Genomic DNA, 22,323 nt, shown 5'->3' on the forward strand with positions numbered 1-22,323 from the left:
ATACATTCACCTATATATTCTTACTCAAACTCAGAAATTTACTTGATAATTTTGTTGTATATTTAAAAGGAATAACAAATTGTGCACAGTAGATTTGCAGTTTCATGTGCTTAGGGGAGGTGGTACCCTGAACAAGTCACTTAATCTCATTCTGCCTCAGTTTCCTCATCTGTAAAAAGGGCATAAAAACAGTACCTCCATCCCAGGGTTGTTGTGAGGATCAAATGAAGTAATATTTGTAAAGTACTCCATAAACCTTAAAGCACTATGTAAATGCTAGCTATTATTTTTATTATTATTTTACAAATTAGGAAACTAAAAGAAGTTGAGAGAATTTAAATAACCAGCAGCAGTCTTTCACATACATCTTTGGTTGCACATTCATGTGTTGTCTGATTTTTGTATGTGCCCTTTTAAAATCAGAGGTTAATGCAGAGCTGCCAGTGGAGCCACATTGACTTATTTTGAAAAGATTCTTTTTTCTTCCCAATCAGGAGCATACATAATAACATTCAAATTTATTTAAGAGCAAGATGGAGGCAGGTCAGCCAGGCACTGTGCTAAGTGCTTTACAAATATCTCATTTCATCCTCACAGCAACTCTGTGACAGAGATGCTTATCCCTATTTTACAGGTGAGGAAACTGAGGCAGTCAGTGGTTAAGCGGTTTGCTCAGGATCCCACAGCTAAGTCCAAGGCTGGACTTGAACTCAGGTCTTAACTTCAGATCCAGTGGTCTGTTCACTCTCCCACCAAACAGCCTGTAGTTGGCATATCATAATTTGGGCACCGCAATCTTACAAAATAAAGAATTATCTCCATTTTTTAGATGAGGAAAGAAGGTAAGTTCCCAGCTAGGACACAGATTAGGCCTAACTGACTCTAAATTCATACTCATAACTCTCTAATATAAGCATAGGGACACCTTTCGCCCATGAGAGGCTGCCAAATTAACTTTGCTGCAACACCAACAGAAACCTGAATTTTGGACCTCTGAAGAAAACTTTAATCCAGGATTTGTACTACCTGGCCAGCATTTAGCACAGCCTTCTTTTGAACAGTGCCGGCACATAGTAGGCACTTAATATACACTTGACTAACCCCTTTATTAAAGAGATTTGATTGAGATGGTAACTCCCACAGTGTCTGTCAGTCAGACGTTAGATACTTTTTTCTAAAATACAAACACCTAAACTTCAGCTTCTATACCTCTGCTTAGTGTCACTAGAAAACTCATAAAATGCCATAGGGCCACATTGGCCCTACAACGTGCTGGTATCCCATTTGCTTCAGGAAGGTTCTTTAAGAGTGGAGTATCATTACTGCCCTCTCAAGACAGTGGTGAACTTCAAATAGATGCCTTGTTAACGTACCCAGAGACATGGGGAATGATCACTAAGAAAAGTCAGCAATGCCACACTTAAGAAAGGAATTCAGGCTAACGTGTACTGGGAAAGTTTGAGGAAGAAGCAACACTTTTCATAATTGGAGGACCAGGGAAGATTATACATAGAAAGCAGTGCCTGAGCTGAGCTTTAGAGTAAACTGAAATTCTCACAGAAGAGAGAGAAGGAGGTACGCATTCTACTTATGAGATAAAAGTTTCCACAAGTGCCTCAAGGTTAAATAGGGCTTAATGTGCAACTAGAAGAAACTTCAATTTGGCTAGAATTTTTGAAGAGGAATAGTCTGATAATGCTTTGGGAAAAGTAGTTTGGGGCCAAATTAGGGAGGGATTTAAATACCAGCTTAAGGAATTTGTATTTATCCTAGACAGAGTCAAGAGCTACATAAGTTTTTTACTAGGAGCATGACATGGCCAGACTCAGAGAAATTATTTTGTTAGCTATGTAATGACTAGATTAAAGAGTGGAAAGTTTAGCAACAGGGAAATGAGTCAGGAAGCTATTAAAATTGTCCGAGGGAGAGCAGATGAGGGCCTTAAACTAGGGTAGTGGGAGTTCGGTGGAAAGAAGGTAGATGGGTAAGAGAGACATTGTGGAGGTAGGATCAACAGCACATCTGAAACTAAATTAAATGTCAGAGGAGAGGAGTGAAATAGTCAAAAGTGGCTGAAATATAGAGCCCAAGTAACTGGAACGGTGGTGATGTCATGGAAATGATGAAGCTGAGAAGGACATTCTTAGGAGGGAAGATGATGCATTCGGTTTTGGACACATCAAGTTTGACATGCTGGGGGACCATTCCCACCATGGAGGCAGATATACAGCAGACAGTAGAAGATGTAGGTCTGAGGCTGAGGGGAGGTAAAAAGGTGGAAGAACCAAGAAACGATAGTGTCACAGAAACCCACAGTGGAGTGAGTATCCAGGGAAAGAAAGTCATCAGGTTATTTTGGACTCTATAACATTATTATTGACCTAGATAATGATGACAATAACAGTATTTCCCTTTAAGGTTTACAAAGAATTTAATATAATTTTATGATTTGATCCTCACGATAATCCTGTGAGTTCATTGCTTTGTCATTCTTCTTATCTCCATTTTGCAAAAGGGAGAAATGAGACTCAGAAGGATTAGTTGTGTGAGTGGAGAGACCGGGACGGAGGAGATATTATGGTGATAGAGATCAGATTTGACAACTAACAGGACGTGAAAGATGAGGGAGATTAAAGAGTTCAGGGTGACCCCATGGTTGTGAACCTTAGTGACTGGAAGGATGGTGCTACCCTTAATAAAAACAAATAGTTGGGGAGGAAAATGATGAGTTATATTTTGGATATCTGTATTGAGATCCCTAGGAGACATCCGGATGGATGTTCAGTGGGCAGTCGGTACTGTGAGACTGGAACCCACAGAGGATGAGCTCAAGTCACACATTCTTTTTAGTTACATCACACTACTTCTGTCACCTCAAGATGCTCTCTTAAGATCCCTCCTAGCTTTCATTCCTATGATCCTATAATCTTTTTTCCTCTAAGAATCTGTTGTTTCTGTCATCTAAGACAGTCAGATAGAAATGGGAGCCTCGTCTAAACCATACATAAACCATACATAAAAAACCACATATCGATATTATCTGTTTTTATTGTTTTTTTTATTTATTTTGTCACATGTTTCTCAATTACATTTTCTGGTTCAAGCTGTACTTAGGAGTGTTGTGGGCCACAGATTTCACACATTTGACCATACCCACTAATTCTTTCCTTAGCTAGAATGAGTTGTAAAGTAACATGATCACTCACCATTGAAGATTCTTAGCATCTCCACTTTGCCAGCTGCTTTCTCAATTATCATAATTAGTTCTAGAGTAACAGCATGTCTGATCATTTTCTTTACCTTTGGAGAAAGAAAATTCTCCAGCAAAGAAATCCATGAATTTATCAGATTACCTGCTTTTTAAGCAGAAAATGTTCCTCAGATGTCTTTTGAGTTGACATCCCCACCCCCCACCTCCCACCCCTCATCATTGCATCTTGCCTAAACTTGACTTAATTTGCTGCTGGTAGTTAAAAGACCATTAAGAATTTGAAATTAATCTCTAGCATTGATAGATACTTAGAGGGTGAAGTTAATGTAATTTTCCTTTAACTTGTTACTATTGAGTCGTCAATCTTAGTGTAGGAAGATGTCTTAGAGGCCATCTAATCCTGTCTCCAAACTAACGAAGCTATCCCCTCTTTATTGTTTCTGATAGTTGTTTCACCAGCCATTTCTTGAACTCTACCAGTTGTGAGGAGTAAACTGTTTTATAACTCTTAGAAATCATCTTAGTTGTAGGTTTTCATTGTAAATGCTGGAGTGTTAGAGGAAAAAAAGAGGATCTTGATACAAATACATTTTGAAAAGTTGCTTCTGAATCCTTTAGAAATACTGTACTTTAGAAGCAGTGTTATTTGGGAATCTGGGAAGAAAATGAGAAGAAAGATGGCAGACCAAATAAGTTGGTATGCAAGTCTAGCTGGTAGGAGCCAAGTAGTTATTATAGACAGGCAGATAGAGTTCTCTGATTTTCAAGCCTCAGTTACTCTAATTGATTTCTGCATACTTGTGGATAGGGCTCTGCCCTCTTCCATTTATTTTTCTCTTGACATGTAAGATGTGAAATGTTGTTCCATGCTTTTCTAATTTAAATGTTGCACATGTTGAGAATGGATTGTGCCAGGCATTTTAACTTTAGCCAAAAAATAGCACATTGTTGTTATTAGTCTTCATTATCTGCTTAGGGCCAACATTGTGTTTGGAACCATACAGGAATATAAATCTAATTTATAGGCATAACCTAGTTTAGACATAAAATCCATATGATAAGAAGGAAGTTAAGTTTCCATGGTGTGAACTTGCTTTGGTTAGTTTTATAGCACCAGTTCTTTGGGCATAGATCCTAAAACTTTGGGGGAGTGATATTTTAGGAGGGGGGCTGTATGTTATTAGAGGCTCAAAAGCATTATTTTGCAAACAATTTTCTCAAATAACTAGACTTCCCCAAATTTACAAATTCTACCCCATTTACTGGTGCCAGGCCCTCTTCCTCCATAGGTCCCCTTCCTTTAGTGCTCTCCAGTTCACTAGGCTAAAAGAACAGTTTCTTCACATACAGATTCTCATGAAAAATCGTAAAATAAGTGTTTTCCGAACCAAATGAGACCAGAAAGAAGAAAAGCATATTTTATTTTCAATTTAGCTTCGGACTGATTCTCATAAATCCCAAATCTAACTTGTTTTAAAATTTGAACAGATGAGCCAGTTTTTATTTTCATGTTTGATCTTGACTTCTACTCTCTAATGCTTTATTATAGTGTATAGCTGACCCTGGGTTCCCCAAAGCGGTGCCAGCATAGTGCATTCTCCAACCTTCTACCTTCCAATCTGAATCAGTAAGCATTTATTAAGATGCTGGGGACACAAATAAAAAGCAAAACCAGTCCATATACTCAAGCTTACTTTTTCCCGATGAATTGATTCATGAGCTGTGACTAGACATCCTCCAAGCCGCCACCACCCCCACATCCAGAGCTTACCCACTACGACCCTAAGCCCTGCTGGCTGTACCACAGACCCCTCCTTCTCCCCAGGCTCTCCGATGAGGACCAGCCTATCTAAGTAATCAGGGCCTCATACAAAAGTATGCCGCCCCCCAGGTGATGAATGATTCTGGCTAAAACAACTCATGGAGACTTTGTACATGGGAAAGAGGGAGGAAGCAAAAAAAGGATGAAGATTGGGAGGAAACGAAGAAGGAAGGAAGGAAAGTAGGAGGAAGGAAGGAAGAAAATGAAGGAAAAGGGGGTAGAGAAAAGGAAGGAAGGATTTATTGAATACCCCCTATGTGCCTGGAACTGTGCAGGTTGCTTTACAGTATTACCTCATTTGATCCTCCCAGTGACTCTGTGAGGCAGGTACTGTTACTATCCCCATTTTACAGTTGCCGACAGAACGAAGTCGTTTACCTAGGGCCACGGTCAAATTTGAACTCGGGTCTTCCTTATGCCATGTCCATAAAATGCTGGCACTTTATCCACTACCTTCCAGAGTTGTGATATGTACAAATCAAGGAAGTACTGACAAAGATAAAAACGGGAATTTTTGGAGTTAAGTTGGTCTTAATGTCAAAATCAAATTCTCATTTGAACCCAACCATTGTATAACATTGCAGTCCCTTGATCAAAAACCTTCACTTGAGATCCTTTTGATTGTGGAATAAAACAAACTCATTAACCTGGCATGAGGGGAAAAAAAAACAACAACCCATACTGCATAGTAGAATCTGTGATGTGGAAGACCCAGGTTCCAATGCTGCTTCAGACACTTGTTAGCTATGACCCTGGACAAGCCCCCTGGATCCCAGAGTCTCCTCCATCTCTTTTATAAAATGGAGATAGATACCAATGTATGTAATCTTGACCTCACAGGATTGTTGTGAGGCATAATACATATAAAGCTCTTGGCAAATGTTACAGTGCCCCATAAATAGATAAGCTGTTATTTTAGGGGCCTCCACAATTTGACTTCACCCTGAAATCTGTGTGATATAATGGAAAGGGCTCTGGACTTGGAATCACAAGTCTTGTGTTGGCATCCCGGTTCGGTCAGTTATTTCCTGTGTGATCTGGGGCTACTCAGGGCCTTTCTCAACTGTAGATTCCTCCCCAATGAAAGAATAGGGCTCAGTCAGGTTCTTTCCAGCTTTTAACCCTGTCATAATCCTACCATTTTGGTTTAATTTTACATCATTCTCCTTCACTTATCTTTTGTTCCAACCAAATTTGTCTACTAAATGTTGCCCATGTAGTTGCACTACATTTTTCTGCCTCTGAGCTTTCTAACAAAAGGCTCTTTACTTCTCACTTTCCCTAATGCCCACCCTTATTTCTCTCTCTTCCCGCCCCCACCCCAACTCAAAGGGTTTTACCCCTTTTTTCTTAAATTTTCTTCAAGCTCTTTTGATGTTGCTTCTGGCCATATCACATTCTACAAAACTCCATTTATACATCATATTAGATTGGAAGTTTCTTGAGGGCGAGAACAGAGTCATTTTTCATCATTGTATCCCCAGCACCTATTGCAATGTTTTGAGTTACTTGTTTTTCTTTGGATGTCAAGAATGGAAAATTTCACCCTTCTGACTGGCCTGTGCAGAGCAGCTTTCAGAGTGTCTGCATCTTTCTGGGATAAATGTAAATGTCTACAGTGATTAAATTGATTTTTGGAACCCCAAAGAGGCAGTATTAGACAGCAGCTTCTTTGAAAAAAAGATTTGAGCATTTTGGTGGACTGCAAATTCCATTTGAATTAATTGTGTGATGTGGCATCTAAGGAATTTGTACTTTTATCCTATGACAATATGGAGGTTCTAGAGGTAATAAGAAATCTGCTTTATAGGAAAATGATTTTGTAAATTGGGTGAGGGACTTATGAGACAGAAGAGGGATTAGAAAGAGAGACCAATTAGAATTCTATTATGATAGTTCAGACGAAGTCATGAGGGCTTTGCATAAAAATGGTGGTCATTTGAGTAGAAACAAGGAGGAAAACAGAAGAAAAGATGTGAATGTGGTATTATAGAGTTGATTGGATATGGGAAGAGAAAGGGAAGACTCTCTAAAGGGTTTTAGCCTGAAGATAGATTTCTAGGGGTCTGTAAACACGAATGGAAAAAATCATATCATTATTTCAGTGCAGTTGGTTTTATTTGTAACTCCATGTATTTTATTTGATTCATTTAAAAGCATTACTCTAAAAAGGGGTCCATAGGCTTTACCAGCAGTATCCATGAGACAAAGAAGGTTAAGAACTCTAAGATTATTCCAGGGTTATGAATATAATTTCCAGAAAGGTGGCAATATCCCTAACAAAATAATTCTAAGTTCAGGGAAAGCATGAGTTTAAGATAGGGGTGAAGATAATGAACTGCGTTTTGTATATGCTGAGTTTAAAGTCTGTGGAAAACCCTAGACAGATAGCCAGCAAACCATTTGGGGAGAGATTATGATTGGATGTATAATAGATTTGACTGCATTGTTAACAAAATTCATGGGAGCAGATAAGATGACCAAGAAGAAGAATTTAGAAAATGAAAAGGCACAGGAAAGAACCTTGGGGAACAGACAGATTCCTCTAATGGGAAAAAAGTTGGATAATTTAGCAAACAAGACTGAGAACAATGGTGAGCCAGGTAGGTAAAACAGGAGAAAGCCATGTCATAGAAACCAAGAAGAAAAGAATATTCAGGAGATTATGCTTAATAGTTTCAAAATAGAGGGATTAAGGAAAATGAGAGAGAAGGTCCTTGGGATTTAGAAGCTAGGAGATCATTGGTAACCTTGACAAGAAAGTTTCAGCTGCTAAAATCTAATAATTAGAAGCTGAAAGTCCAGCTGGAGGTAAGGAGGTGGAGTGATTATAGATAACTCTCCATGAGTTTGGCAATGGAAAGTTAGGGGAGATATAGGATGAAAGCTTAAGGAGATAAAATCAAGAGAAAAGTGATATGTATGTGCGGGTGTGTTAATTACAAGTAAGACCTAAATATATTTGTAGATGAGAACATATTAAAGATGAGAGAATGAGTGATGGAAAGGTCATACTCTCAGAGAAGAAATGAGATTAGACCAAGATTAGACAGAGGGGTCTGCTTTGACAGTTTGAAGGAATTTTTTCTTTCCTTGGAGACTGGAGAGGAAGAAAGAAAGGATGAAGATATTATGAGAATTTTTGATGGTCTCAGTTTTCCCAGTAAATTAGGATATGAGGTTATCTTCAGAGACTCAAGGAGGCAAGATGGGACCACCAGCAAGATAGCAATAGCTCAGTTTAGAATAGATAAAAGTACCATATCCTTCTCTTTGTCAGGACTGTGTGGTTAAAATCAATGACTGTCCCTCCTGTTCAGTGTAAGTCTCTTTAAAGTGGTTAGTTTTGTCATATGATGCTTAAGTTTATATGTGGTCATTTTACATATTTTTATCATGGTTACAAAATTAAATAAGTACCTATAATTGCATCCAAACTTAATCTCTCTTTTTTATAGTGACTGAGTCTAATTATTCTTTTGATCAGAGATCTATGCCTGAAATTCTCTCTGGCCCCCACTATAGGAGACTTCTACAACATTAACCATCTGTCAGCAAGCTTTGGAAGGGCTGGATATTTCAATAATTGCCTTCAAATGTCCTAATGAGATTTCAGGTTTGATGAAATACTCATGAATAGTACTTTAGGGAAATTGATCTTTCTGTATACATTGTTGAATTCCAAATTACTGTATATTAACACATCTGTCTCTTGCCTTTTTTATTTCAGTACCTACTAGAAATGAAAAGCTTAATCCTACCCCCAGAACATATTCTGAAGAGAGGAGACAGTGAAGCAATAGCCTATGCTTTCTTTCATCTTCAGCACTGGAAGAGGGTGGAAGGGGCTTTGAATCTTTTACATTGTACGTGGGAAGGCAGTAAGTAATATTCTTTCTTTGAAATGTTTTCCTAAAAAAAGAACATGAAGAGATATTAAACCTGTTTTACCCAGAGTGCTCATGATGAATGATGAAAATTTACATTTATATAGCTCCTTTCATCTATGATCTCCAATCACTTTAGAGACATTTAATTAATTAGACTCACAATTCCCCACTGAGGTGAATATTATTGTGATAATGCAACCTTTAAAGAGAGAAGAGAAGTTCATACAATCATGAAGATGAAAGCTTTCATCACCGTTTCTTTGCAAACATACAGTCAAAGCATAAGAAGCTTTTGTCTGTACAGTAATATGTGATATGGAGTTAGGCTCCTATGTGTATCTGCTCTCTTCATATATAGTTTTTCCAAGGTAATTCACCAAACAACACTTGTTTTGCCATCTTATAGCTAGGCTAGGTGAGTCCAGAAGAGCAGAGCATGTGTCTATCTACAAACTGTATAAATTCACCCATTCAGTGAATATTTACTGAACTTCCTACTGTTTTAAGAGACTAAAGATGGGTATGCAGAAAGAAGGTCCCTGTCCTTGGAGTCTGTAATCTAACTGGGGAAGGAAAGGCATACACACATGAAAGTTAAATAAAAGAAAGCTGCTTAAAGTATCCTGTGAATAATAACCCCACACATCCAGTGAATATGGATCAGAACAATATAGAATGAGAAGATATGAGGAAGTTGGAATCTTCCACTGTATTAGCACATCAATGAACTTATCTTAGATCCAGCAAAGTACACATGGTGGAGACAGTAAGAAGGGCTGAGAATTTGGAGAAATGAGTGCTCTCTATAGTCATGAAGCAAGGCTTCATGGAGGAGCTGGGACATGAGCAGAACTGAAGGAAGGATGGAACGTGGGTAGGTCAGATTCTGAAGGGAGTGAAACGCAAATTCCCTGTAGGCAACATCGCATGAGCCAAGGCTCTAAAATGAGAATGCGTGAATGGTGTCAGGGAAACAAGAAGGAGCACAGGATTAATGGGAGATTAGATTAGAAAGGAAATTGAGGCCAAGTTATAGAGAATCTTGAATGACAGACTGGAAAGGTTTTTACATTATCATTTATGCAACAGAGGGAGAGAGAATCATGAGAGGTTTTTGAGCAAAGGAGTGGCAAGTCTGAAAGCCTGTGCTCCAGTCCAGATTCTCTGCTTATTAGCTCTGTGACTATGAACAAGTCACTCCATCTCTCTGGGGTCAGAAATTTCATCTGTAAAATGATGATAATACTTCTATTAGCTCTCACTGTGTGACCTTGGGCAAGTCACTTAACCTCAATTGCCCTCCAAAAAGCAAGAAAAAAAAAAATTCTAGCTATCTTGTAAGGGTTCTTGTGAAGAAATGACTTTGTAACCCTTAAATGGCATTAAAATGTAAATTCTTATCAAAGTGGTGGGTTTTTTAAACTTAAGTACATATAAATAAATCAAGTAGATTTCAATACACAAAAGTCAAAATGTACAGTTCTTCAGAAAAAATCTAGAAAGAGGAATGTGATGCAATTAATTGAATTATGGTTGTGTCATTTTCATTGGAAACATATAGTGTACTTCATTGAAATGTAAATATTCTTTCAGTGGTGTTTTGTTTGTTTGTTTGTTTTTTTAACCCAGTCTTCTATGATTCTTCCCCTCATGCAAGGTCCTTAAGGGCTAGGACTATTTCATTTCTTGTCTTGACTTTCCCAGTGTCTGCTATGTTTCCATGCCTGTAATAGGTGCTTAATAAATGTTTGTCGAATCGAAATCAAGAAAAAGTTTTGGAATAGGTGTTACAGGGTAAGCTGGCAGGCATGAGACTGAAGCAGTTTTAAGTCTTCTTAGTCTTTCCAGTGGGCGCTAGGATAGACTGGTAAGAAAAGCGTTCCCTTGAAGAGTTGGTATTATCTAGTTACACAATTTACTTCCAGAGCTTGAGGGCTGTTGGTTTTATTGCTGATCTCTTCCTCCCTCCCCTGTAATATATTCCAGGTGTGTTATCCAGCCCCAGAAAGTACACCTGGGCATATGACACGTATGAGTATATAAATGCTCCCATCTGGTTGTGGGTCTGTTACTGTCTATATTTGTCTTTCTCAAATATATAAGAAGTTATAAGAGGATGAGAAAAAAGGAATTCTGACCCATCAAACCATGTATCAGACAGATTGTGGAAGGGACCAAAAAGCCAAGATACAGCTTATAAATGCTAGAAAGCTAAATAAGCCGATTAATTAAAATACTTAGTGCTAAGAAGTGGCCTTGCTTTAGTGGGAGTCTTAGATATTTGATGGTGGTCGGATGGTGAGATGCAATGATTTGAGACTACAGACTACAAGAAAGAATAGAGAGGTGTGGGGAAAGATGTGGTATAATTAGGGATAATTAAAACAGGAATAAAATTTTAGTGGGAAAATTAAATACTATATAGTATGTTTAGGTTGATATTACATAGTTTCACAATAAAAAGATAACAAAGACTACGAGACTATAGTCTCAGTTATCATTTCTGTGCAGATGACTCTCAGATTTACTCGTCTAGCCCCAATCTCTCTTAATATCTACTCTTTTACCTCCAACTCGTCCAATTGGACATCTTAACCTCGGTGGAGATATCTTAAAAGTATCATGCCCAAAACTTCATTCATTATCTGTTTTCCAAAACCCTCCTCTCTTCTTAACTTTCCAGTTGCTAGAGAGGACATTGTTATTCTCCAAGCCACCCAGGCCCAGGTTTAAGCCTCCATTTCTCATTCTTTTTCTCCTTCCCATCTTCTATCAGTTATCCAGTTCTCTGGATGTCAGCCTCCTCTCTCCTTTGACAACCACCCTGCTACAAGCCCTCTTTACCTTATACTTAGACTGTTTCAATAACCTGGTGGTTGGTCTCCCTGCTTCAGGCCTCTCCCCATTCCATTCCATCCTTCCTCCACTCAGCTGTCACATTGTATTTCCTGAACACATCATTGTCCTATTCATTAAATTTTATTGGCTCCCTATTACCTCCAGGATAAAGTATAAAATGCTATGTTTGACTTATAAAGCCCTTCATAACCTGGCCCCCTCCTTTCCGCTCTTATTTTTAAAAATTAAATGCATTATTGGGAAGAGAGGAACAGCCGAGTTTTATAGATAGGGCAGAGGAATGTTTCTTACACAGATAGTTCAAGAACCCATGAGGATGGGATATATTTTGGACTTAGTTTTAGAGGCAATGAGGTATAAAGGAAAGAGCGATGAATTTAGAATGAGAAAACTTAAGTTTAGATTATGATTCTGCTACTTAGTACCTACGTGACCTTGAAAAGGTCATCTCAACTCCCAAAAGTCTCATTTGCAAAATGATAGAATTGAACTGGAGGATCTCTAAGGACCCAGAGATGTCTAAATCCTCTGACTGCTGGACAGCATGCAATCCAGGGAGCTAAGTATGTTATTGCTATAGTTGTTAGTACAACATTCTAATGCAAGAGTGGAATCCAGCAAACATTTATTAATTGCCTACTACTCATAAGGTATTTGTGTTTGGTATGGACAAAGTCTAGAAATCTATCACACAGGCATTTAGTTTTCCAAAACAGGAATCTTTGTACAGCTGGGATTTTTAAAGAAAGATAAAAATGTAAAAGTTAGTAACCTATAAGAAGCCTGAAAATAATTTTTTAAGAGGTAGGCAAAGATAGGAGTGGCTAGGTGGCTCAGTGAATAGAGCACTGGGCCTGGAGTCAGGAGGACCTGAGTTCAAATCCAGCCTCAGACACTTGACACACTTATTAGCCATGTGACCTTGGGCAAGTCACTTAACCCCAACTGCCCTCCAAAAAAAGTCCCCCCCCCCAAAAAAAAATTAGGTAGGCAGAGATCAGAACTTTCAGGTGCAAGCCCAACTGGCAGAGAAAAGAGAATTTTGCAGGAGTGTTGGGGGAAGTAATTTTTGAAAATTGCAAGGGCAATCCAAATGAGATCTGAGAAGTTAACAAAGGAAGCCTGGCCAGTGAAGTATAAATGAAAAATTAAGCTGTCAAAAAAAAACTCTGAGGGGCTGATAATAAGGCTGACACACTGAATGAACTTTTTTCCTTTGTTTTTAATGAGAAGAGTAATAGGGAGATTTCCAGTCATGTGGATTGGACAAGTTGCTACTACATGAAACAGTGGTTATTTTTTAGAATTTTCTTAGCCACACTATTGCATTGCTGGTGGAGTTGTGAACTGATCCAACTTTTCTGGAGAGCAATCTGGAATTATACACAAAGGGCTATAATTTCATATCCTTTGACCCAGCAATACCACTTCTAGGGTTATATCCCAAAGAGATCATAGAAGTGGGAGGAAGACCCATATGTACAAAAATATTTATAGCAACTCTTTTTGTGGTGGCAAAGAATTGGAAATTAAGGGGGTGCCCATCAATTGGGGAATGGCTGAACAAGTTGTGGTATATGCATGTAATGGAATACTATTGTGCTGTAAGAAAGGAGGAGCAGATGGACTTCATATTTACCTGGAGAGGCTTATACGAACTGATGCTGAGTGAGAAGAGTAGAACCAGGAGAAATTTGTACACAATTACAGACACAACATATGTGTGACAACCAACTTTGATACACTAGACTCTTCTCAGCAATGCAGTGATATAAGTCAATCCCAAAAGACTCATGATGGAGATGTCTACATCCAGAGAAAGAACTAGAAAGAACTGAGTTTGAATCCAGACTGAAGCAAACTACCTGATCTTTTGCTTTTTCTTATTTGGTTTTGTTTCCTCTTTATCATTTTTCATTCCATCTGATCCAACACTTCTTTATAACCTGACTAATATCTAATGTGAAAGTATTTGCAGATCCTATACTTGATTGTATGCCGTCTGGGAGGGGAGGGGAAGGAGGGAGAGAAAATTTGAAACTCAAGGAATTGTGGAACTGAATCTTATAAACTAAAAGTAAATGAACAAATTAATAAAGACCAAAAAAAAATAATAAAAAAGAATTTTCTTAGCCAGATTGACAAGAATAATGTTGATAAATCACTGGGTTTACAGCATTTACCTGAAAGTTTTGAAAGAATTCAAGGATGAAAAGGGTGGGCAGGGCAGACTTTTCATTCAGACAATAGCCTGTCATTACAGCGCTCTAATAAACCTTCAGACTGATTGTTTATAGGTAGGCAAAGAGGTGGCCAGTGAGTTTTAGAGCGGGTAAGTATGTAGGAAGGAGGGAAGGATGTTTTTAAGCACCTACTCTGTAGCAGGCATTATTCTAATTACTTTATAAATATTACCCCATTTTTTATTCTCACAAAAAACCTTGAGAGGGAGGTACTGTTACTATCTCCATTTTATAGCTGAGGAGACTGAGGCAGATAGGAGTCAAGTCTTCCTGACTCAAGGCCCCACTCTCCATCCATTGTGCCAAATACATACCCTTCGATTTGTTGGGCTTTCTGGTTACATCTGTATATTGATATGATACTCTCCAGGCGTAATTGACAATAATTGACAACTGATAGCCCTTGAGACCGAAGAAAAGAGTCTGGGAGCCATTGTCAGTTCTTTCTCTTAAGGATGTTGTCTCAATGTAGAGATGTAGCCAAAAAGACCAGTAAAATACTAGGACTCTTCAAGAAGGAATATTAGAAACAAGACAAAAAGTGATAACCTGCCGTTCATAAGGCCTTTTCTTTTTTTCTAATACCTTTCTTAATTACTATTTTCAATCCTGACACTGAACCTCAAGAAAAAACATGATGGAACTCGAGAAGGCAACTTAAAATGATTGGAGAGACAGGTTTAGCAGGAAAGGAGCTTTTGAGAGTATATAGAACATGAAAGATTGTGACTGTTGTGTATGAAAAGGCAAAGAGTGAGGAGATACAAACAAGATCTATGAAATAAACAAATAAATGAATGAATTAGGTTGACATCTATTTGTCCACTAAATCTCAAGATGTTTAGAAGAAAAGGAAACAAGTCAAGAGTAATGAATCATCTACTCCCTTGACTTCTGAAATCAGAACCTTCAGTAGTGGGATTAGGTCATTTTATGAATGATAGATCTTTAAATAGCTACTTAAGAGAGGCTAGGATGTATACAAGCTTAAAGGCCAATGTCAAATGTGGTAATAACCACGCCCTCCCTTTACATAGTATTTGTGGCTATTTTTACATTATTCAGGCCTACTATGAAAATCCTTTTGTTCTTAATTCTAATTTCTCATATTCTGCTCTTATACCAGAAACCTAATGACTCCAGTTTTATAAAATAAGTTTTTTAACAAGAATTGAGAATTTTTCACTAGTTTAGAACATTTTTCAATTATACTTGTAACACTTTGTAATCAAAAACCATTCAGACATGTCATTTGGTGTAAATACTAACTTCAAATCAGGCGTTCTCAACCTTTTTATGTCATAAACTCCTTTGGCAAAAACTGGTAAAGATTAGAGACTCCTCAGACTTTTTAAATACGCAAAATAAGTAGGATAACAAAGGAAACTATATTGATAGTTACCAAAACAGGCGGCCAGGTGGCTCAGCAAGTAAGAGCACCGGCTCCAGTGTTGGGACGACCTGGAGATCGAATCCCGGGCTCAGACACTCAGCACCCACCCAGAAATAACTGGCCGTGTAACCTTGAGCAAGTTACTTAACCCCAATTGCTTAAGAAAAAAAAATTTGAGGGATCCCAGCTTAAGAACTTCTGCTAAACATATGATCTTATGACCCCACTGTATTTGAGGTTAACAGCATAAGAGGAAATCAGATACCTTTATTTGCAGAATTCAAGAAGAAATTATGCCGTTGTTTGACCTGGCAGAGGCAGGATGACCACCGGCTTTGGTGGAGGAAGACTGATGTTCACATTTTGGTGTTGCCACAAAGCTTTATAAATAAATATAAATGTGAAGAAGGCATTTCACCTCTCTCTTAAATTCAGTTCCCTTATTTGTAAAATGGTAATATTAGTGGTCATACTGCCTTCTTTAGTGGGTTGGTATGAAGATCAAGTGAGACATTGGATTTAAAGCCTTAGATAAATGCAGGCTACTAGAAAACATTTATTTTAAAATCAACATGAAATGATTTTGCCTAGACTGTAAGCTTCCTTAGGGCAGTAACCATGCCTTACTTATTTTTTGTGTCCTCAGTAATAGTTAGTATAGTGCATTATACATTATAGATACTTAAATGTTTGTTGAATAAATGAATGTGATATTGAATTTTCATTTAAAAGACTGTTCCCAAAGGCAACTTAAGAGAGTTTTACAGTCCATTTTTAAAACAGCTGTCCATCTACCAGACAGTATAGCAACAAAGATGTACGTGAATCCCTTTGGCCTTCCATATGTAATTAATATCTAGCTCATAGCTAAGTTCCCCCCACTAATGAGGAAAATTCCGTGAAGCTGGTCTCTTCTGTGTACCATCCTGTGAGGCTGGGAGATCCCATGTTTCTTTTAAGATCAGCTGGAGCACATGTGTGGTTCTCCTTTCATGTCAAAAGGTCCCATGATACCAAGAGCTATCAGTCCTGTTCTGGGGCCTTCTTTGAAGCTGCACTAGTTGCTTGCAGGTGTTTTTTTCCCTTTTGGGGGAGCTAAAGGAAGCTGCAGTTCATCAAATCAGCCACTTGGTGGTGTATTTTGACATCTCTTGCTTTCAAGGCAAAAGACCTAGTTTTTAGTCCAAGTAATTTTACCCCTCCTTTAGAAGCAATGCCCTTTTGCTGCTTTTACTTTTGAGGCTGGAGGTAAGTTAGCAAGGGCTTATTTGGCTGGAGGGAGTAGAGGGGATTTTTTTTTAACCACACCAAATTTCCCCAAATTCCCACATAACAGTGATTGTTTGGTGAAATATTTACTGTCCAGAAGGGGATTTCAGATTCTAGTCTCAAGTTTTGGTTGGGTTTTTTGGTCTGATATTTTCTTTCTAAATGAATGAGTACATTGGGATAACCGTCATTCCATGGAATCAAATCATTTCCTATTAATCAGAAGATTAGCTTCCATTTTTAATAAAATTTCGAAGCCCAGCTGATGCATGACTGAAATTGCATGGGTTTGAAGCATATGGTTTTTTTTTCTCCTTTTAAATCTCAGTTCACCACCACAAATACATCAACATTTCAGAGGTTTCCAGAAATGTTTGATTCATCACTGCCCCGGCCTCTGAAATTACACAATATGTTCCTCAAAGTCTGGATAATTACTAAGGAAAGAAATGTTTTATTTATAAAAATTTTATGCTATGTTTTTACAATGTAACTTAGTTCATTAAGCAGCTGCCACCTTATCTGAATTATACTCATTTTAAACATTCTAGGCTCTGGTTATCCTCATGCACACAACATTATAAGTGTGGCCAGACTATATGGTCTATAAAGTATATACATAAATGAGAAATCCCATTTGTAGTGGCTTCCTTTTAAAGCAGGATTATACCTTATGAAACCCTGCTTCAAATGTGCCACCTTCTCTGCCCAGTTTCCCAGGTTCCCATGCTGATAAACTGTGATCTCCCTAATACTTCACCTACTCAAGGCTTTATTTTAATAGTATTTACTTTATTTATTTAATGGCACTGTAGTCTTGTGGTGGGTTTTTTTATTTTTTTTGGGGGGGGGGAAGGCAATTGGGGTTAAGTGACTTGCCCAAAGTCACATGGCTAGTAATTATGTCAGGAGTCTGAGGCTGGATTTGAACTCAGGTCCTCCTGACTCCAGGGCCAGTGTTCTATTCACTGTGCCACCTAGCCACCCCCGGCACTGCAGTCTGGTGACTAGAAAACTGAACTTGGATTTTGGAGATCTGCTTTCTAGTTTCTTATTCTCCAAAGGCTAATATTTGACCTTGGATCAATTCACTTAGCCTTCCTTTGTTTCTGTTGTTGTTGTTCTAAGACCAACTGGGACATAGTGTTACTTTGTTTTTGGGAAATTCTGAGACTTCATTAAATATGTTGATCTTGAGATTTTTGTTTGGGGTTTCTTAACAGAAGAGAAAAGATGCCGTGAAAGGACCAGACATTAATTTCCTTTGTAAAAAGATAGATTTTACTTGGGGGAAAAAATGACCCAGTTTTGATAGTATGTGATTTTAATTTTCATTTACTGTGTCTCTGAATTTGATGGCAAATGACATTCAGTTGTTAACTCCAGCTGAACATTAAAACTGAAACATTAAAAGCTTGTAAAAATAAGTCTTTCCTCCAATTTTGTGACTTTGGTAAAAAAAAAAATTATCAATTTAGTTCATTGCCAATAGCCTCCTTACACCAATGGACAGCCCCTGCATACACTATACACTTTTATTTAAGGAGTCCTTTTTTTTTCTTTTAGGTGCCCCATTACCCATTCGTACTAACTGAAATTCATTTAGCACCAGATAGATAACTCTTTTAAAGGTTAAATTTTCCATTATCCTTGCTCTGCAATGGTTGAATAATTTGAAAAAGTAACTTTAGTTTCCTACCTATACGATGTGTTGGCATCAAGTCTTTAAAAAATATTTTTAAAGTCTAGACCTAAATTAAGGAGTGTAAAGTTAAATCCGCATTCTCTAGTTTGTTTTCTACACCATTAGACTGCAAGCTCTTTGAGACCTGGGACTGTTCTTTGCCTTTTTTATAACTTCAGCACAGTGCCTGGCCCATAGGAGACGCTTAATAAATGCTAGTTGACTGACTACTTGACAGGAATAAACAACCCCATTGAATTGTTGTGGTATTGTCCAGTCATGTCCAACTCTTGGTGACCCCATTTGGTTTTTGTGTGTGTGTGTTTATTTGATTCTGGCAAAGATACTGGAGTGGCTTTGCCATTTTCCTTCTATAGTTCACTTTACAAATGAGGAGATGAGGCAGACGGGGTTAAGTGACTTGTCCAGGGTCACACAGCTTGGAAGTGTCTGAGGCCAGATTTGAATTCAGGAAGGGGAGTCTTCCTGACTCCAGGCCTGCTGCACTCTCCACTCTGCCATCTTAGGTTCTTCAAAAATGTCTTTTCTTATGGTTGCTCTGGAAAGTTATCACAGATATGTCCCATTGATAAACTCTGAACAGTTGATAGCTTTGCATACCATTTGGAAAAGGTCTAATTGCGCATGATAGTGAGTTTGCTCCTGTGCCATAGAGGACCACACGAGAGGACGTTCAGCCAGCCATCATGGTGGGAAGGTTCAGAAAGCTGTCTCCTTCACATTCAGATGGAATGTGTTGTGAGCGGAGTTGGAGAGTGCAGAAAGGGAAGAGTTAACTTTATGATCTGAGTGATTGATTGGATGAAGGGTTGTGATGTGCAGCATGGGTGAGAGGGGACAGGAGCATAGAGCTAGAAGATACCCCAGAGTCTGTCTCATCTGACCCCTTCATTTTACAGATGAAGAAACTTAGCCCAAAAGAGATTGTGACTTGCCCAAAGACACCACGGTGTTAGGTTTCAGTTGTCTGTGAGACTATCTGGGTGCGTGCAAGTCCCTGGAAAGTTATTGGTTTGTGGGTATGTCTGGCTATGGGTCCCCAGATGTTCTGTGGAGATTTCCAGGTATAGATCGCTCAAGCGGGAGGGCTGCCACAGTGGTCAGCCTTGACCCGGGGAGCACAGGTAGAAGGGAGGGCTGTGGAGGTTTGCAGAGGCCTTTACCCCTCCCCTAGTAGCATTCTAATGCCCTCCCCACAGAGCAATTCCATTTCCAAGGGTAATGCTGACAGGAACTTGACAGATAATATATCCAAAATGCATAATTCTGAGCCCTTAGTAGTAGCCTCCATATGAGAAAACAGGAAGAGATAGATGTGGGTTCTTACAACTCCCATAACCAGAGCATGGGCCATAACACTGACCACTAAGGAAAGAGTTGAACAAATTACTCTTTTCTGCATAGAATAACTCCGGAGCTATTTATATCCCCAGATGGGCATGTCCCAGTGCCTGGACAGTGACTGGAGGTTTGGCTGAACGTCGTTTGGGCAAGGACACTTTCCACCCGGGATGAAGGAGGAAGGTCCTGTCTGAAATGAAAAGCAGCTAGGAGGCGTAGAGTTAAGGCTGGACGAGCTTATGTAGTACCTATTATCCAGCTGTCTCAGAGATCTCCAGGACTTATCTCACACATTTTTAAACCTAAGCACAACAGGGTGGATAAGGGATAGAATTCCAGTTCGAAAAATATTTTTTTGTATTTGTTTTTGTTTAGTGAAGCCAAAAGTCTTAATGTTATTTAATGGGCTTAAAGCAGATGACAACTGACAGGAGGCCATAAGAGTTCCACAAAAGCATTTATAGTCATGGAAAAATACACCCATCCATATAAACATGCACTCTTCGAATGCATAGCTGTGTACTATCAAAGCTTCTGACCTCTCCCCTACTCCTCCCTGCCCCCTCCCAACCAACACAGTTCAGACCAAGAAAAAGACTCACTTGATATGCAAGTTCAATATTTATGCCAAATACCAAAAGAAAAGATGTTTGGCACAGAACGCTGAAAAGGCACTAACAGACCACTGGGTTTTTTAAGGTTTAACACTCTCAAGGCCTTGCGTTTCCATACTTCATTTTTAAAATGGCTCCCTGAGGTGGAAATCCAGTTTCAACTATGGATGAAATTTAAATTCACATTTATAAGCACTTTGAGTGCAGAAGGTTGACATCATATGAACTATGATGTGCTTAATTATAGCAGCATTATTTTTAAAATGCACACACAGAACCTGGATTTCAAGCATATTCTCCACATAGGTTTTTCACACTTTGGGGATACTATCTGCGCATTCATCATTTATGGGAAATGGTATTAAAATTGTACATATTATAGTTTGAATTTCAATTCATTGCTTCCTGCAAGAGATTTTAGTATATTATATAAAAGAGTAATAATAAAGTCCTATGCTCATCTCTCCCTCTATCTCCCCTCCCCCCCACAAAAAAAAAGGTTCATCCCATTTAGAAAGTTTGCTCTTTCTAGTGGTCTTTGTGCTAACAACCTGCTCAGAGAGACCTCTTTCATATACCTTCCAGTGAAAGTCATCTTTCCTTGTGTGAATTTTTTTTAAAAAAATCTGATTGAACTAGGGTGAGCCTTTCATTTAAGAAGCTCTGAGGCCTGGAATGTTTTTAATGTTTTAATCTCTGTTTAAGAGGTTTCTGTTACTAGAAGAAAATTGATAACATTTTTACCCCAGCCGACTGCCAGCAAACTGGCTCTGTTCTAATCCCGAGTTTATTGTGATTTATATGCTCTGTGGCAATGTGCTGTAACCTCAGAGTGATACCACTGTGGTGTAGATTGACTGCATTCCAAATGCTGGAATCACATACATAATGTTTTTACTTTTAAATAATATTCAGACACCAGAATAAATACCATATGTGCACTGAAACTGGTTACAATGGAACCTTGTCATTTCTTGTGAGGGAGAACATGCTGCGTTTCTTAGTCCTGTTTGAAATAAGTATGCAAAAGATAAATATGTACATTGACAGCATTTTGCGATGGGTTAGGTAATTACATAGCTTAGGATGTAACAGCAATTACTGCAAACGTAGTCTTTGAAACTGAAAATCATGCTTCATATGTAGTCCTCTTTCCCAACTGCCACATACAAGAGCACGTGTGGAAGGGAGAATTGGTGTTAGATTGCATTCCATGTCTTGTGTTCTCCATTGACAGGGTATTGTAGTTAAAAGACATCTGTTAAGGAAAAATCACCTCAATGAATGCTGTTCATAGGAACAGTGAGACTAACATGCTGGTGACATTTCATCAGTGAGAATAACATCCATGATAATGGGAAAGGATGGATTGATTGGAAAGCCATAATTCAGCCTCAGGGCCTGTGTTATCATAAACCACAAGGGCATAATTCAGGTGGCCTGACATCATCAAAATGCAGATAATCAATCTCTCTCTCTCTCTAGATCCATTATTTTTCACATGATTTTGAAGATTTAAAAGTTTCATAAGCACAAAAAAATTATCCCCCTCCCAATCTTGCATTTTTGAATTTTCCTTTCCTTTAAATCCATCTTGGTTGAAAATTTATTCCACTTGGACAAGTTTAGAAAAAGCTATGTTAAAATGCCTTTCATATTTTTACATTTGTAACATGTTCCAAATGCATCAGTTCAGATTTATGTTCTTGTAGCACTTTACTACCAATTGCATTCTTGGGTCAGTGCTCATCACATTTTTGGGATATTTTGCAGATGATGGGTCAGGTCATTATTATTGATGGTTCCCCCTCCCCCCACTCCCAGTTTGTGAGATACGCCCACAACATGAACTGTGAGATTAATGGGTGAATAATAGATCATAATCATCATTGCCCACTTATCTGTTCTAGGGATCAGAGTTCATGTAGGTCCAACATTGTTTGGGGGTAGTTCTCCAAAGTCTAAAAATGCCCCAA

The 22,323-nt window shown here is 38.5% G+C and overlaps 1 protein-coding gene across 4 annotated transcripts in view; it reads left to right on the top strand.

The window, feature by feature from the left end:
* ST7 (suppression of tumorigenicity 7) overlaps nucleotides 1-22,323 on the top strand; it is a 290,187-nt gene that overhangs the window by 255,036 nt on the left and 12,828 nt on the right. For 3 of the 4 annotated variants that reach the window (XM_069107082.1, XM_069107086.1, XM_069107084.1), the window contains exon 12: nucleotides 8,764-8,914. In XM_069107082.1, coding sequence (XP_068963183.1) covers nucleotides 8,764-8,914 — 151 coding nt within the window. The remainder of the gene's footprint in view (nucleotides 1-8,763; nucleotides 8,915-22,323) is intronic. The other variant, XM_069107083.1, reaches the window with a different exon arrangement.

Source organism: Petaurus breviceps, unplaced genomic scaffold (genome assembly GCF_028583685.1).
Source record: "Petaurus breviceps papuanus isolate PSGF00001 unplaced genomic scaffold, PetGlider_PUasm1.0 84, whole genome shotgun sequence".
NCBI lineage: Eukaryota > Metazoa > Chordata > Mammalia > Diprotodontia > Petauridae > Petaurus > Petaurus breviceps.